We start from the raw sequence: 17,229 nt of genomic DNA, 5'->3' as shown, positions 1-17,229 counted from the left end.
CAGTCCGTTCCGTTCCGTCCCAGTGGCTCAGCGCCGGGCAGCACTCAGGCTTCGCGACGGTTGCGGGGCAGCACGGGGTGGTGCGGCGGGGGTCGTGCAGAGCCGTGGGCTGCGGGATGGGGACGCCCGGGCGGCACCGAGGAAGTCGGGGCGGCGGAGCTCTCCCGGTGCCCGCTGCCGGAGCCCCGCGGTGACGGGGGCGGCTCCGCCGGTGGCCCTGGTGGCTGCGGGAGGTGTGGCCATCCGGGCCGCATAAAGCGGCCGCCGCCGCCGCCCCGCGCCCGCCGCCAGCCCGACGCCGAGCGGAGCGGCGCGGGGCCGCCATGTGCGGGGCCGCCGTGCTGCTGCTGCTGGCGGCGGCGGCGGCGGCGGGGCCGGGGCCGGGGCCGGGGGGCGGCGGCGGCGGCGAGGAGGCGATCCAGTGCCCGCCGTGCTCGGAGGAGCGGCTGGCCCGCTGCAAGACCCCGCAGGGCTGCGCCGAGCTGGTGCGGGAACCGGGCTGCGGCTGCTGCGCGACCTGCGCGCTCGGCCGGGGCACCGCCTGCGGGGTGTACACGGCGCGCTGCGGGGCCGGGCTGCGCTGCTATCCGCCCCGCGGGGTGCCCCGACCGCTGCACACCCTCATGCACGGGCAGGGCGTCTGCACCGACCTGGCCGACGTCGAGGCCATCCAGGAGAGCCTGCAGCCGCCAGGTAGGGCGGGGGGCGGGATGGAGTTGGCGGGGATTTGTGCCGCCCGCGATCGGTTGGGGAGAGCAGAGTGGGGGGCTTGGCGGGGGTTGCAGTTGGATGGGCAGCTTGAAGGTGCTTGGAGCGGGGCTGGACTGCATGGATTCTCATGGGTCGCCTCTGTGCCGTCCTCACCTGCTCCCGGCATGGCAGTGCTGCCACTGGGTGCAAGAGGAGCACCTGCCAACAGCCCCCACCCGCTTGCAGCGTGGCAGTGTCACAGGGTCACATCTGTGCATCCTGGCACAGCTCTGGGGCCGGGCAGGGTCCGACTGTGCAGAGCTGACAGAGCAGCTCCTGTTGTGCACTGGTGACGCCGGTGCTCCGCTCCCAGGGATGCTGCTGGCACGGCTGGGAGGAAACAGCAAAGAGGCTGCAGGGCACCTGCTTCCCTCACAGACAGGTCAGCGTGGGGCCGTGGCCACAGCTCTGCATGCAGGTGGGGCAGTGGGGGCAGGGGAGCCCTGGGGCTGCAGCCCTGCTGCTGCAGGCTCTGCCCTGCTGCCCCATGTTCCCATCATCGGGGTAGGGGGTGGCCCTGTGCCAGGGTTCCTGTGCAGTGTCACCTGGGGCTCCCAGGACAGGGGATGTCCCATCTCCCTGCTGTGTCCCATCACCCGTGCCAAAGGTGTGAGGTGCCCCCTGACCCTCCCCTCCCAGGACAGACGTTGGCTGTGAGCACTTGGCACAGTGCTGCTGGGGGTCCCCCCGCGCTGCCCGTCTGTCCCCAGCCCACATCCTGCAGGAGCTTTCTGCGCTCCCTGGCCCACGGCTGCACCGGGCTGCCAAACCCTGTTGGTTTTGGCTTTGCCCCGTGTAACGCAGCATTTTTTTCCCAGAGCCTTTAGGAAATGGAGTTGCAGCTTTTTCCTTTGTTTCCTGCGCCGGTTTGGCTGCGCTGGGGCTGTGGGTGGCCCTGGGATCATGTGCCTGGCCAGCAGAGCCGCAGGTGGCAGGGGGGGACAGTGGGCGGCCACGAGCCCTGCGCCTGGGGCACCCTATGGGGCAGCACGGGGCGCTGCCCTGCTTACCTGCACCCAGTGCTGCTGGAGCTGCGGGGCAGAGGCTGCAGCTCCATCGCTCCCTCCCCACCGCTCCCGGTGGCACGGCACTGCCCCGTGGTGCTGCCTGAGCCCTGCTGTGTGCCCCAGGGCCGCTGCATCGGGCATCGAGGACCTGCGGGTGGCGTCTGGGGAGAGCTGAGGACGTCCCGCAGCACGCACCACGAGTGGCTTAATGATGGGTTAATAGTTATGTCTGGGAAAAAGTGACTGGACGCTGCCAGCACCTGCTCTTGCCCTGTCCCGGCGGTGTCACCGGGGCTGTCGGGGCGTGGATGGGGTCCCTGAGCTGACCCCAGGCTCAGAGTGCAGCCGGCGCTGCTGTCCCCGTCCTGCAGGCGCCATCCGGGGCTCCGCTCGCTGCCTCGGGGCTCTCCTCCTGCTGGAGCGCAGTGCTGTGAATCACACGCCCAGCATGTGACAAACCTCATTTGTGGCTCCCGCTAATTGAAGGCGACGCTGAATGCCTTGCTTATGTCTGCTCCTGTCCTCGGGCCAGGCAGAAACCCCTGAGCTCCCGAGGCAGCACCCCAAACCCAGCCGTGGGGTTTCCTCCCCGTGCTGCTCTCTGTGCAGCCCTCGTGCTGCTGGTGGTGCAAGGCCGGTGCAGCGCGAGCTCCAGGTCTCCTTCCTGGCTCTGAGGAATTTGCTTTTCCCAGATCTTTGCGCTCCACTTGAAGGAGTTCTGCTGCCCAGCTCGGTGCAGGAGCGCTGCCAGCAGCAGGAAGGCGAGAGGCTCCTCGGCCGGGTGGGAGCTCGCCCTGAACCGCAGCCATCCTGCAGTGGGGAGGGGGCCTGGAGCCGGGGGCCGCGGTGGGGAGCGCGGTGCTGGTGCCGACGGAGCGCCGCCGTGCTGCCCGGAGGCACCGCGCTCCTGGGGACCTCAGGAAAATGTTACTGGCATCTGGTTTTATTTAACCGAGAGATTTGACACTGACAGCGGCTGGAGGGGGGAGGGGGGCTGGGCTGGGAGCGGGGGGTTCTGGTCCTGTGCCGGGCTATGGTGCGGAGCAGTGCCACTCTGTGCCCTGTGTCCCCTCCATGGGAGCAGCACTGGGACTTTGCTGTGGTGGCCCCATCAGTGCCAGGCGTCCCTGAGGAGCAGCGTCCCCAAGTGAGTCCCAGTGGCTGCAGCACAGAGCCTCAGGGATGTGACACATCGCCGTGGGGATGTGATACGGTGAAAGGGGCTGCCAGGGGTCCTGGAGTCACTCCTCAGTGGGTGTCAAGTTTGTGTTTCAAATGTCAAGGGCATGAGCCGCTTCCTGGAAAAAAAAAGGACAGTTTAAACAAAAAGCAAATATTACAGTGATGGAGAAGGGTTTGCCAGCCAGGTGGGCTGTGAACTTTACCCAGGACACTGGGAGCTGCTCAGTGACCCACTGCAGCCAGGAGCTGCCGTCAGGTACACAGTGCCCGGCCCTCCTCCAGGCGCTGATACCGCAGCATCGGGCCCCTCCATGCAGCAGGAGGAGTGGTGCGTGGCCCAAAGGCATCGCTGGGCCTGGAGGCAGGGGGACCTGCAGCCCAATGGAGTCTGAGCAGCCCCGGTCTCATGACGTTCCCTCCCAGCTGCCAACATCTGGGATTGCAGTTTGGCTCCGTGTGGGCGCAGGCAGGGATGCCAAGCGCCGCCCCCCCCCGGCCAGCCAGCAGGAGGTGGACTGTCCTATTCCTGGAATTCTTGCTTTCATGTCCTGGAAAGGGAGTGGGGGGCTGGGGCTGTGCACCCCGAGCAGAACCTGGTGGGGGCCTTGCAGCCCCGGTCCTGCTGCAGTTTTGGGGGCTCCAGGGGTCGGCTGTTGTTCTGCGTGTCCTGGGGTCACCACCCCCCCCCCCGTTGCCCATTGGCTGCACAGGGCTGGCAGGGTGCACCCCAGTGCTGTGCAGCGTTCCAGGCGTGAATTACAACCCTGCAATAACAGCCACGTGGAAACAAACTGTGAATGAGCAGTAAGAGTTCCTGAGAGCCTTTCCCTGTGCTGTGAGGGGTCTCAGTCCAATGCTGTGCCAGGGACACATGTTGCGTGGGGGGAGCACTGGGGGCTGCCTTGTAGTGCTGAGCCCTGCTGTGTCCTTGCAGAGAAGGAGGAGATCGAGCACCCCAATAACAGCTTCAGCCCCTGCAGCATCCACGACCGCAAGTGCCTGCAGAAGCAGCAGGCGAAGCGCGTCAACAACGGCAATAAGATGCGCAGCAGCGGGAGCCCACATCACCGCGAGGAGACCCGGCCCATTGTGAGCACTGGGGGCACCAGGGCAGGAGGGGGGCTGGCAGCGGGGCGGGGTGGGGGGATGCACGGTGCCCCACTGAGAGCTCGGCTCCCCCCTCTCTGCAGGCCCAGGGCTCGTGTCAGAGCGAGCTGCACCGTGCACTGGAGCGACTGGCGGCCTCACAGACACGGACACACGAGGATCTCTACGTCATCCCCATCCCCAACTGCGACCGCAATGGCAACTTTCACCCCAAGCAGGTGGGCAGGGTGGGGGCTGCATGGCAGGGGCACTCTGCAGGGCTGGAGGATGTGGGGGGCACTGGGTTTCAGCGGGAGCTGCAGAAGCTCCTGGGCTTGTCATGGCTCCATGGATGCTCACTGAAGCTGTGCCTCCCTTCAGTGTCACCCGGCGCTGGACGGGCAGCGGGGCAAGTGCTGGTGCGTGGACCGCAAGACGGGGGTGAAGCTGCCGGGCTTCCTGGAGCTGAAGGGGGACTTGGATTGCCACCAGCCAGCAGACAGCATGTGAGCGTGAGCGCGGCCGGGCCGCCCGCCGGGGCCATGGAGGAGAGGGGACACATCTGCCGAGCAGCTCCTGGCGCCCGTGGACCCCAGCGTGCCCCCCATCACTGCTCTGCTCTGCCCACGGTGCAGCACCGTGCCGCCCCAGCGCTGTGACCGCCACCCAGCAGCCACTGGTGGCATCCCTGTCCCGCACAGACCCCGGTGCGGACAGACGGACACTGCCGGGTGCCAGCAGGGCTGCTTTCAGGCTGTTTCGGTGGAGATGCATAAAGGAGAAAGCAGCGCTGCGCCCCTCCCTGCCTGCAGCCCCCTGCCGCAGTGCCTTCCCTGCGCCCCCCTGAGCGCGCAGCACAAGAAGTGCCTCAGCCCCCCGGTGTGGGCAGGGAGGGGATGGGAGGGGATGGACCCCAGGTATGGACCCCCCGCTGCCACCTGCCGTCACCTGCCTTTGTGTGCGTGGGGTGGGGGCCGCAATGAGCAATAAGGACCTTCACCCCGGGGTGGGGCAGCAAGGGCATCAGAGCCCGGCTCGCGGTCGCTGCCCTCTCGTCTTCAGATGGGGTGCAAACAGGACGGGTTTCCATGTCCTGCGGGTGTGAAAAGGCAGCAGGTGTGGGGCTGAGCGCGGGGTGGGTCCTGCAGGGTCAGTGCTGCGCACCGCCGCTCCTGCTGTGCTGCTGCAGTTACACACTGCCCTGCACCAGCATAAGTCCCCCACCCCCCTGCCGTGACCCCACTGTGACCCCGCCATGACCCTGCCGTGACCCCACCGTGACCCTGCCGTCTCTTTTCTGCACTGATGCGATCGTAGTTCCCTATCGGACGACCCCATCGCTCAGGCTCTGTGTAGCACCATCCTTCCTTTTACAGTAAACTTGAAGCTTTGTATTGTTAAAAGAAAATAAGAAAAGAAAAAGCTGTTGCTGCGTTTAGTGGCCGTGTTCCCTTTCCCTCGTGACTCGGGCTGTATGGGGATGGGATGCCCAATGGGCACCTCCCACCCCAATGCTCAGAGCACGAAGTGCGGGTGCTTCTGGGCAGTGCTGCGTCCCCTTTGGGGGTGACACCGTGCAGTCCCCATCACGGATTGGGGTCCTGGCTGCTTCACAGGGTGCCCCGAGCCGGACGGGCACAGTGAGCTTCCAGGAAGGACGGCGTTGGAGGCGCGCATCGCTCAGGGAATTGTTTGTTTTTTCCTAAATCCGGGTGGTTTTGGCTGAACTCCCCCCCTCCTGCAGCGCTTCCCTGGAAAAGGGATTTCAGCAAACGCAGAACTCCCACTGCGGGCAGCGGTGCCTGGAGCTGCTCCCGGTCGGGCTGGAGGGAGGCAGCAGCTGTACCCCTCCCTGCAGATCAGCCCCCGCTTTGCTGGCGAGCGCTGCAATCTGGAGCTGTTTGGGTGGGGGGGCCCGGCTGGGCGGCGCCGGCAGCGCTCCCCCCGGAGCCTCTCAGAGCCAAAGCGTTTGGATTCTGCTCCCTGCTGCTCAGGGCAGCGCTGCCATAAACCCGAGGAGCTGCAGCAGCGCTGCCTGCGGGTCGTGCAGTGCGGGTCCTGGGCTGGCATTGCTTAATGAGAACAGGTCGAGTGGAGCTCGGCCCTCCTTCGTGGCTCCTGGCCGAGAGACAGACAGCGTGCTGCAGGATGGGGCTGAGCACTGCGGGCAGCAGAGCGCTGCATTTCAGTTGCTAAATCACTGCAGTGAGATAAACATTGCGCTGATTTATTGACCCCCCCCAGAGGGCCGCGTGGCACAGAGTCCGAAATGAGAGCAGCGCGGGGGGAGGAGGGTCTGCGCAGACCCAGTGCTGCAGGGCTGAGCACATTGACGTCAGCCAGGGCTCCGGCCCAAATGCGTCCCAGTTCCTTCCAAATCCCAATGCTTCACCGTCGTGAAAATGTCAGCGTTTATTTCTCAGCCTGTGGCGCTGTGAGGAGGTCGCGGTGCTCTGGGACATGGCTTTGCAGAAAGGGCAGAAGAATTCAGATGCGTTGCGCACAGCTGTGCCGTGCTGGCAGCTCTGCCACCACCGGTGCTTGCAGAGGAGACTGGGACCTTCCAGCGCAGCCCACTGACTTCAGACACCGTGACGCTGCTCTACTGCCACAGTCCCCCCAGACCTCCCCCTCTCCATGGGGAGGGGGCACAGCGCCGTGGCTGCAGGGATGGGGCTCAGCACACCCATCCTATCCCAGCACGTGGCAGCGGCCGGGCGCTAAGGGGCGGGCAGCAGCTTGCTGATGAGGTCGATGACAAGTGCTGCTGGCTGCACAGGGTCGTACTCCGCAAACAGGTGGCACAGGTTCTCCGAATCCATCTGGCTTTTGGCCACAAACCCGAAGATTCTTTGGAAAAGGAGAGGGAGAGGCGCTGAGCTGCAGAAGGACCCGCTCCAAACGGCCCCGGCACCGATCCCGCTCCATCCCCTCCTTGGCCCGCACCCCAGTCACGTTTGCTGGGAAGGAAAGCGGCCGGGAGAAGCATTCTGGCAGCACTGCGTCCTCCAACAAGGAGAGGAAGAGCCACGCTGTTGCCTGTGCCTGGGGGGGCAGGGGCCAGGCGGGGTCCCGTCTGGGGGCACAGAGCTGAGCCCCTCACCTCCCCTGTGCTGTCAGGTCAGAGCCCCCACCCATCCCCACTTCAGCCACCCCCGTTTCCAAGCGAGGGTTCTGCATCAGGGTCAGGGTCTCACCTGGAGGATTTGCAGTACTTCTGCCACCTAAAGGAAGGGGAACATTTCAGGGTCAGCTCTGCACAGCAGCTCTCACCCCACTGCCCCCCCCGCGCCCCACACTCACTTCCTGCCCTCAGGGTCCATCCCGCAGAACCGGAGGGCACTCAGTGGGTAGTGCTGCCTGAAGAACACCCTGCGGGGAGGGGGCACAGCGTCAGGGCGGGGGGCACCACGGGGGTTCTGGGATCTCAGACCGACGCACGGCCCCATAGCATCCCAGCACCGCTGGACCACCGCCACCCGCTGCACTGAGAGCAGCACTGCGCGGTGCTGTGAGCACAGGGATGTCGCAACGCAGCTCTGCGCTGCAGAACACATGGAGCACTGCAAAGCTGAGAGCTGCCCTGCCCTGAGCCCCCACCTCCTCTGCACGTCCGTCAGTGTGACGCCCTGCTCCGACGCTCTCAGGCGGACCAGGGTGGGTGTGGGCAGCGGATCCAACTCCAGGGTGCAGGACGTGGCCTTCTGCACAGCCGGGGCTCCCACCAGCGTCTCTGTGCTCACCGAGCCCAGGTACAGCGCATTGCACTCTGCGGGAACAGCACAGTGGGGTCAGCACCCACTGCATCCCTACAGCGTCCTGCGGCATCCCTGAGGCATGGGAGCAGTGCTCCTGGGTCAGGTTCAGTTCTGCTGACAACGAGAGACTGGGGGACGTGGAAATTCTTTGCGAATGTGCATTCCACTTTACTCAAATGCTTTGTGCTCATTGTTTTAAAAGTCAAAATGTTTAATTTTTGGTTTCTAAATGTCAGATCTGGCTTTTCTTCCCTTTCTGTTTATTGCATACTTCTAGTAATGAAAAGCAGAAGCCCCCCAGGCCAGCTGACAGCTTAACGCTGGCTGAAGACATGACATTTGTGGCTGACTGTGCTGTTCCTGGTCAGGCTGAACTTTTCCATTTGCCAACTCGTTGTTCAGAATTTCCAGCAGTGACCGCACTGTGACACCAGCGCTGCCCCAGCCCTGCTCCCACCCGCAGCTCCCATCCACCCCCACTGGCGCCCTCGGTGGAACCCAGCGCTGGCTCCAAACAGCCCCTGCTCCCCATCCCTCCTCTGGGAACCCCCCCCTTTCAGTGCCCAGAATGAAGGCAATGGGGAGAGAGCCTTAAAAACTGGAGGCGGTGTGAAAGCGGAGGACTTTGGGGTCAGCATCCGCCTCGGGACCTCAAGAGCTGCCTTCTCCAGCACACCCACAGCTCAGCACCGCTCCTGCGCTCACCTGCGGATCTCTTCAGCGGGGACTGCGTGGGGCCGGGGCCGCAGTCGGGGCCGTCCTCTCCATCCGTGAGATCTGCGCGGGGCACAGATGGAGCAGCAGCGCTGCGGGTCGGGCTGCTCCGTGCTCACGGCTTGGCGTGGGCTGAACGCCTTCTGATGCTCAGAGCAGCGCAGCACGGGCTGGGACAGAGGGGCTGCAGAGCACTGCGCTCACACCTACCTTGGGCAGGGATGCGCAGCGCGCAGGGCAGCGCCAGCGGGGTGATGGCGTGCTGGTACACAAAGGCAGGCAGGCTCCCTGCAGCAGGGCAGATCAGCACTCGGCCCCACATGGTGCCCCAGGGATTGCGGGAGGAGGGGCACGAAGGGGGGCCGGGGTGGCATCCTTACCGAAGTACAGCTCCTCGCTGGCGCCCCGCAGGTGCACCCCTTTGGCCGAGGACTCGATGAGGAAATGCCGGACGAGGTCGCTGCTGTCATCACCTTTGGGTGGCACGGAGGGGCTGTCAGCGCTGTGAGGCTGGGTTCAGTGACACCCCCGTGCCCCCCGCCGGGCCCCCACCTGGAGCGCCGGGAACCTTCATGGCCAGCCCGAAGGAGCCGCGGTACGACGTGCTGTCCCGCACCAGGAACGCGCCCGGCTCCTGGTCCTGCAGCAGCTGGATGGCTGTGGGGCGCAGTGGGGCTCAGCCCGGTGCAGGGGGTTCCCCACCCCAGGCACAGGGCTGCCCCAGGCGCCCATCCTCACCTCGGTCCCTGCTCATGGTGGGCTTGAACCAGAACTTGGAGGTGTCCATCACGAACTTCAAGGTGGGCTGCTCGGCCCGGAGGGGACCTGCAGGGGGGTGAGCAGAGCTGGGGACCCCAACCTCTGTGAGGAGCTGCTGGGGGATCGCTCCCTCCTGCTGACCCGCAGAGCTCTCCTGCTTTTCCCACGAGAATCCCAATTAAACCCCCATGTCTGGAGAGCTGCCTCTGCTGATCTCCCTGGAGCACAACGGTCCCATTGTCTGCCCCTGAATGAGGGACCTCACAGACCTCGGTACCTTTAATGTCCTCCAAAGCAAACGGGAACCCCATCCTCCTCTCCCAGCTCCAGGCCCCACACCAGTGTGAACCGACAGAACTACGGCCCTCGCTTTCGGCTGCCATCAATGAGTGCATCTGCACCTCCAGAGGGACCAGAGCATTGCTGGTCTCCCCCACCTCCCCAAGCAAGGAGTTGCATGCCATGGGGATGCCCTGAGGTCCCCCAGCTCCAGCATGGACCCCGCATTCCTCGCGTCCATCCCCCATAGATGAATTCCCCCCCAAGAGCTGCCCTATAGCAGAGCACTTACTGTCAGGGACGCAGGTGAGCGTGGGTGCTGACAGCGCGTTGTTCAGGGTGCTGAGCCCTGGGCTGGGCTGCACAGGGGCTGGGGGGGCTGTGCTCAGGTCGGGGAGGGGTATCCCACCTGGCTCCAAGCACCCATTGACCAGCAGCACCGGGACGTCGGGGAGGATGGAGGGTGGGCAGCTGCTGGCCTGGCCCTTCAGGGAGAGGCTGGATGGGACAGGACAGGCTGCAGGGGGGCGTGGGGGGCACAGAGCTTCTCCAGAACGAGACCTGGTGCCAGGTGATGATGTCTGGGGGCTGCCCACAGAGCCGGGGGGGGATGGGCAGGCGGCGTCGGGGTCACTGGCGTGGAGCGAGTGGGTGCTGCTGCAGGAGGAGGGAAGGAGGGAGGCATCAGGAGGGGCTGCAGGGCTGGGGCACGGCACACGCATCTGCCCACAGCCCACCCCACCCCACCGCCATCACTCCCACTCTAATGGATAAGGGCTGGGACGATGGCACGGGGTCATGCACCCCATCCACCCCCACCGCCTGCCTGAGGCGGGGCACAGGGCTGTGCTCACCTCCCAAAGACATAACTGGTGTCAGAGCCAGGGCTCATGGAGAGCAGGGACACCTCGCTGCCCCTCTGCTGCGCCCTCACTGCCTGCATGGGTTTCAGCAGCTGGTCGGCACCCGGTGATGTGCGGGGGGAGACGCTCTGCCCAGCTCGAGGAAGGGGCACGGCGATGCTCTCGGACACGGAGCAGCCCGGGGGGGCCGAGCGGGGGCTGTCGGGCCGTGCAGGGCTGGAGAACACCACGCTGCCGTTGGTGCAGTGCCCTCTGGGTGCTGCTGCGTGGGGCAGGAGGCCGCTGCTCTGGGGAGACCTGGAGAAAGGGCTGGGGGAGCCCTGCAGCACCTCGGTGCACTTGGCTCTGGTCGGTGTCATCTCGATGTACTTAATGTCTGCAGGCAGAAAGAGAAGGGCCGTTACAATCCAGCGCCTGTTGGGCCCCAACCCCAACCCCCGGTGCTGGCGGCTGTAGGAGGGTTACACGCAGCCACGTCTGCCAGACCCCCCCGCCGCCTGCCAGGACCTGCCATGGGTGCTCCCTGCGGCAGCTGCTGTGTTTGTGTCTGACTCAAGGGAAAACCATCCAACGTGACGTCAGGCTGGGGGGGCCCGGCCCGCATGATCCCCCCTCACTCTGATGCTTCCCAATGGGGAGAGGCTGCACCTCACAGCCTCTTTGCTCGCCCTGCTTTTGCAGTTGGGGCACACAGCACGGAGCAGCCACCTGAGCTCAGGGTCCCATGAACAGCGCAGCACGACCCCCCCGCAGAGGGGCTGCGCACCGCAGGCGCTGGATTTCCACCCACGTTTCCTTCTGCATCCCTGAACACGCCGGCACTCCAGGCCGAGCCAGCAGAGCCTGCAGCAGCAGGCAGCGGGTTGGGGCTGCGCTTCACCCCCCGCTCCAGGCGCCTCGCTCTGAACATGCCCAGCTTTGTCCTCAGCGCCTGCACCATGCTCGGCCCTTCTGAGCCGTGCGCTGCAGACAGGAGAGCCGTCGTGCAGCGTGGCTGCATTCCCAACCTGGTGTGGGCAGTGGGAGCACGGGGCTGCTCAAAGCATCGGCACACAAACGCTGCTGGCTGGGCACCGTCAGTGTGTCCCTCAAAAGGAAAAATACCCTCCTTTGAAGAAACAACTTCATGTTCCGGGCTGGCGAAGCCCTGTGCCTCCCACTGAGGCTCCTGCTTATCAGGTGTGGTTAAACCTCAAATATTTGCTCGGGCTCTTGGCACGCTGCTCAGCACCAAGGAGCGGCAGCAGGAGCACGGGGTGGGCTGAAGGGCTGCTCCCTGCCAGCACCAGCAGCAACCCAGCCCTGCTCCCAGGCGGTTCCATTGCCGCTGCGCGATGGAAACTCCTGCCACGTAGAGGATCAAAACCCACACTGTGTTTCCCATCAGAGAAGAGCAAAGCCCTCCCACGTGCCTCCGGGTGCAGGCAGCCTCCTGCCAGCCCTGGCTGGTTTGCAGGAGCTGAGTGGCACCTCGGGCAGAAAGGAGGGTGTGTAAATGGTTTGGAAAGTGCCGCAGGGTCGGTGCGGTGCTGCGCGCCGGCTGGGGAGGAGATGGAGCCCGAGGGGTGGGTGCTGCCCACACTGCAGTGCAGCAACGAAGCCTATACAGAAAAAGAGCTGCTAGGACGAAATGGAAGCCAAAGTGAGGCTTTTCCCACCAAGCACAGGGTCGGACTGCCAGCTGCTCGGCCCACATGCAGTGCCAGCTCTCCCAGTCCAGCAGCATGCTGCCTGCTGGGGGCCACGGGCAGGCACTGCTGCCCACCTCACTGCCCAAAGTAGCAGCACGAGGAGAAAAGGGCCCAACGTGCACTTTGCCACAGCCCTTATCTGCAAGGCCACCCCTCCCATTAGTGCAGCACGAGGCGCAGCCGCATGGGGAACGCCCAAACCCCGTGCTGTGCCCACATGCCGCACCCTGCGCGCCCATTCCCAGCTCCTTGCTGCCCAGCTGGGGCTCAGCACAAACCCCTCATCCTCTCCCAACCCCACAGCACACACACGAGTTCCCAAAAGGAACCAGGGAGAACTGGTCTCCCCACACCCTTAGGCCTGAAGGGTGGGATGTTATCTTTGGAAGGAGCGCTGCAAGCAGATGCCCATGGCATTCTGGTGCCTAAGGCTGCAGCTGGGCACTGTGCAGCCTGGCTGCTCTCAGCTGGGTGCTCCCACAGCAGCACACCTCCCCGCACAGCATCACAGCCTCCTCACTGCACAGGGCACCAGCACTGCACAGGTGCGGGCAGAGCCCTGGGGTTGGGAGCAGCACAGCACCCGAGGGGGAATGATGCACTGCAGAACGGCTGGCATGGAGCACCCCAGCGTGTGAGCAGGACCGGGCCGTGTGTTCTGCTCTGTGCTGCAGGGATGGGGTATGCTGCTGGAGGAGCACGCAGCCCTGGAAATAGAATTTCCCTGACCAAACACCGGAACATCAACAAGGGGTGGCTGTGCAATGAGCAGTGCCTTAGCCCAGGGCTTTGGAAATCCGGCTCCAGGTTCCAACGTTCTGTGGGTGAAGGGTGACCCGTGAACGGCCCCACCGCCCTCCTGCAGGGATGGGGCTCTGTGGGGTGAGGTGTGTCACTGCCCATCTGCACTCACTGCTGCCAGCAACGTGGGCCAGGAGCTTTCAGAGAGTGACACATCCCATTCCTCATGGGAAATTCCTTCCCCAAACATAGGGGAGCAAATATTAGCCTGGATTAAAGGCTGCTCTCCCTGGTTGCTCTGGGGTCCCACTGAGTATGTGAGGTGTGACATTCTGGGGGTGAGTGGGCACCCAGCCCCTCCTCCTTCCCATCACACACCGATGTGACACAGGTCCCACTGAGGACATGGCTGCACCCACACCATCCTCATCCTCAGCCCGAGGTGGGAGCCCACAGCCCCTGCCCACCTGCTGCCTCCACGTCGTGCTGTGGGGTGCCAGCAGCGTCCCCCCGGGCAGCAGGCACGGCCGCCTTCCTCGGCTGGCAGGAGAGCGGCTGGAAGCTGGGGTCGAGCTCCAGGATCATCCTGTTGAGGTTCTCTATGGAGATGTCCAAGATGGGCGACCCGAGGTGGGCGCTGGGCTCCGTGCCCACATCCTCCTGGCGCAGGGACAGCTCCTGCGGTGCGGGGTGACCTCCCTGCAGCCCTCGGGTGGGCAGCGGGGCTGCGGCGCAGCGCACAGCACCAGGCTCAGCCCAGGCGTCCGTCGAGTAGTAGGAGCACGGGGCGGGCAGACGCGGGGTGCCCTCCTGGGACGGGACGCACACACTCTGCCCCACGCGCAGCACGTGGCTGTGGATGACCTGGGACATGGCTGAGCACCGACCCTCCTCCTCCTCCTCCTGCTGCTGCTGCTCCCGCGTCGGCCCCACGGAGCCGGGGCTCCTCCTCGGCCCACAGCTCCAGCAGAAGAGGAATCTGAGGAATGCAGGAGAGCAGTGTTACACGAGGCGTGCTGCGGGCAGGGGCCGGCTGTAGCAGAAACTGCGAGCGAGAGCACAAGGCGGTGCAGGAAAGGGCCTGTCCTGCTCTGCACCACCTTCACTGCACGGCTGGGTGAGGGCAGGGACAATCGCTGTGCAGCCCAGGATTTGGCAGCATGAGAAACTGCATTAGTGCTCATTTTCTTGTAACGAGTGAAATGCAGTAGTGGCCCCTGGGTCGGGGAAATCCCTGCTCCCAGCGGCTGCACCAGGCACGGACAGCAACAGTGGCTGCCAGCAAATGCAATGGGGAACCTCGCTCGTGCACCTCAGGTCAAGGAAAACTGTCCTGCCACATCACAGCAGTGGAGGTGCAGCATCCCAGAGCTCAGGGGCAGCTCAGCTCTCGGGCAGCGCCGCGCCGCTGGGGGGACCCGGAGGACGTCACGGCCAGGCGCTCAGGGCCGCCCCACATCCCGCGGAGCAGCGCGAAACGCAAACACCGCAATGCACCTCCCAAAATATTTGCCCTTTCTTGCACCAGGCCCGAACGCCTGACTAATTAGCTCGCCTATCTCCGGCTGATTAACGCTGGAGTCAGAGGATTAGGGAGCAGACACGGCGCTCCGTGGGCGGGGGCCGCGCTCCGTTCCGTCACGTCTGGCGGCAGTGACTCATCGCGGCCGCGGTGCCGAGCGATGCCCGGCGGCACCTCAGGGCTCCTCTGCCCCAGGCGCGCGGGCTGAGCGGACCCCCATCCCCACCCCCAGCAGCGCAGGCCGGGAGGGAGCGTTTGCTGAATAGAAAGGAAAAGTCATCCCAGGTCAGAACCAGCCGAGCAAAAACTGGATTCCCCCGCGGGGAGCGGAGCTGCCTGCCTCGGTCAGCGCCCGCACGGCGCAGCTGGGTTTAATTTCAGTAGGTACAGCAGTAACGTGCAGCACGCACGAGCCGGCGGCGCTTCCAGGAGCGCACGGCCGCGCTGAGCCCCTCGCTTTCCCCGTGCCGGATGCTGCTGACGTTCAGCCGCAAGCAGCTCCTGCCCTCCCATGATGGAAACACGGCCTCACCCCAGGCCCTGCGGCTGCCAGAGCTGCCCACAGCACTTCCCGGGGCTCCGGAACGCCCTACGCCTGGCCCAGCACCGCTCTGGGTCTGCGTGGAAGCACCAGAGGAGGAACAAGGCTGCTGCTGGAGGAAATGAAGCGATAACGCCCGCACGTGGGCAGAGCATGGCCTGCAGGCACCGCAGAGCAGCAGCCACACGGAGCCCCACGTGTGTGGGACAGAGGCCTCTAAGCATCCTGATGTGGGTCCTTGGGACAGACATCTGAGCTGGGACGCAGAGCGGGGACCAACGCAGCACGTCAGCTTCCAGGCCTGGGGGGGTTGTCCCCGAAATACGAGCCTGGGACGCTGTCAACAAGGAAGAGCCTTGAGACAGTCTGACCTACAGAGCTCAGCACACCCAGCTTAATGACCGTGGTGCTGCTCGGTGATTGCTCCGACGAGCAGGGCGTGCTGCTGACCTGAGCAACACAGCTGCCATGGTCACAGTGCTTGGCCTGCAGACACAGAGCTGCACAGCCCTGCAGCCGCGGGGGGCTGCACTGGGACCAGGGGCAGTGGGTGCCCAAAGAGGGGCAGTGCACCCCAGTGAGAGCTATTGGAACCTCAGCAGCAAACAGCATCACGCATTTCTGGGAGGTGGAGTGGTTGCAGAGTGGAATCACTGCAAGTTGCTCCCCCCTTTTCCTCTGAGGACCCTCTCCTCCCCTCCAGGATCCTTTATCTCCCCATGGTGGGGCTGCACCTCCAGAGAAGGTCTGTCCAGAAATAGATGGTGTTGGCTAATCCCAGGAATGCTTGCGATGAGTTACGGGAACATGAGACCTTCTCTGGAGCTGCAGCCCAGATTCCTCTTGCTGCCCAGATTCCTGCAGCCTGCAGGCAGGTCTCCCTGGCAGGCTGTGTCACAAAGCCTTATTTCACCAAAAGCTGCAGCGCTGGGGGCTGTCCCCCCACAATTTGGGGGTGCTAAGGGAAGGGGCAGGGAGGGAGATCTGCAGGGGACCCAGAAGAACTTTAAGCATATCACTGTGCCCACAATCCCACCACACACCCTAGAGGGATCGCACCGATGCCCCCATGTGGGACAGGACCCCAGGACAGGATGAGGACCTCCTCACAGCCCCCCACATCACAGCACTGCCTTCCTCACACCCACTGCCTGCATGGGGGGTTGCAGCCCGCAGCCACTCGCACAGCTCCCACACAAACACTGCCCGGATCGCCGGGCAGCAGCATCACAACAGCACTGCGACGGCGCTGGGAACTCACGGCCGAGGAGCTGCGCGGCCCCAAAGCACAGCGATTGCGTTCCCCCACCCCACGAGCACCGCCGGGCAGAGAATAGCGCCGTGCTGAGCAGGAGGGAGGGAAGGGACGGAAGAAAAACAACGTAACCACAACCAACGCCAGCAGGGAAAGCCGAAAGAACTGAAACAAAAGCACAGAGAGCGCCGAGATGCGCCCCGAAGGCGGCTCCGCACGGTACCTGCACTGCAGCCCTTCAGCCCCCGATCCGACACAGCCCCTCCCCGAGCGCCCGGGATATAGGGCCGCTCCCTCCCACCGGGCCAGGTGTGCTGCGGGAGGGGAGGGGAGGGGAAAGGAGGGGAGGGGAAGAGAAGGGAAGGGAGGGGAGGGAGGGGAGCTGCGCTGCCCTCTGGCACGGCGGGCGGGGCTGGGCGCTGCTCGTCCTGCAGCACGCGAGGCATCGCCTCGTGTGACCCCAGGAGCCGCCGGCGCTGTGCCCCCAGCGCTCAGACCTGCGTGCTGTGCGGGGTTAAGGCACACACGTATCCATACAGCATCCGGCGCTCAGTGGGGATGGATGATGACAAATAATCCCCCAGCAACTCTCCGCAGCGCCGCCCGTTTTGCCCCGGGGTCGTCCCGCTGTCGGTGGGCACGGAGCCACATGAACACCCCGCGTCTGCAGTGCCCTTCCTCCCGGAAACCTTCCGCTCTGCTGCCCAGGAATGCTTTCAGCTCACCGCCACGCCGCAGAGGGACCCTTTGAAACGCCCGGTTTATCAGGAAGCACATCATATAAAATCCCATTCCTTTTAATTCCTCGAACTCCCTTTACGACCTTCCCGACATTTTATTTATTGTTTTTTTCCTGCCGTTACATCCCTGGGCAAACATTGCAGCTCGCAGCCCTTCCTGCCGCGCCGCTCCCCCCGCACGGCAGCACCTGCAGGGCAGCCCCGGCTGAGCTCCCCCAGGCCCAGCAGCGCCCAAATGCTCCGTGCTGATCCCATCCGTGTGCTGCGGGCTCTGTGAGGCCTCTGTGTCCCCGGGTGAAGCAGTTCCTCCCGGCTGGGTGTGGGATTGCTGCTGCTGGGGG

At 64.8% G+C, this 17,229-nt stretch overlaps 2 protein-coding genes across 2 annotated transcripts; one reads left to right on the top strand and one right to left on the bottom strand.

Moving 5' to 3' along the window:
• Window positions 1-323: 323 nt before the first annotated feature.
• IGFBP4 (insulin like growth factor binding protein 4) lies at window positions 324-4,535 on the top strand (the record flags this gene model as incomplete). Its single annotated transcript, XM_079547105.1, has 4 exons — window positions 324-693; window positions 3,874-4,028; window positions 4,130-4,264; window positions 4,407-4,535. The coding sequence occupies 4 exons, from the start codon at window positions 324-326 to the stop codon at window positions 4,533-4,535; spliced, it is 789 nt and encodes a 262-aa protein (XP_079403231.1).
• A 2,210-nt stretch (window positions 4,536-6,745) lies between these two features.
• TNS4 (tensin 4) lies at window positions 6,746-13,703 on the bottom strand (the record flags this gene model as incomplete). The annotated part of the gene is made up of 12 exons (XM_079547093.1): window positions 6,746-6,875; window positions 7,223-7,249; window positions 7,329-7,397; window positions 7,626-7,794; window positions 8,489-8,560; window positions 8,708-8,785; window positions 8,878-8,970; window positions 9,050-9,154; window positions 9,236-9,322; window positions 9,828-10,192; window positions 10,390-10,774; window positions 13,298-13,703. The coding sequence occupies 12 exons, from the start codon at window positions 13,701-13,703 to the stop codon at window positions 6,746-6,748; spliced, it is 1,986 nt and encodes a 661-aa protein (XP_079403219.1).
• Between the last annotated feature and the right edge of the window lie 3,526 nt (window positions 13,704-17,229).

The sequence above is a fragment of the Tetrao urogallus genome, assembly GCF_951394365.1.
Source record: "Tetrao urogallus genome assembly, chromosome: 26".
NCBI classification, from domain to species: Eukaryota; Metazoa; Chordata; class Aves; order Galliformes; family Phasianidae; genus Tetrao; species Tetrao urogallus.
Note: the sequence above shows the minus strand (reverse complement) of the source record. Positions and strands in the feature narration are given on the sequence as shown.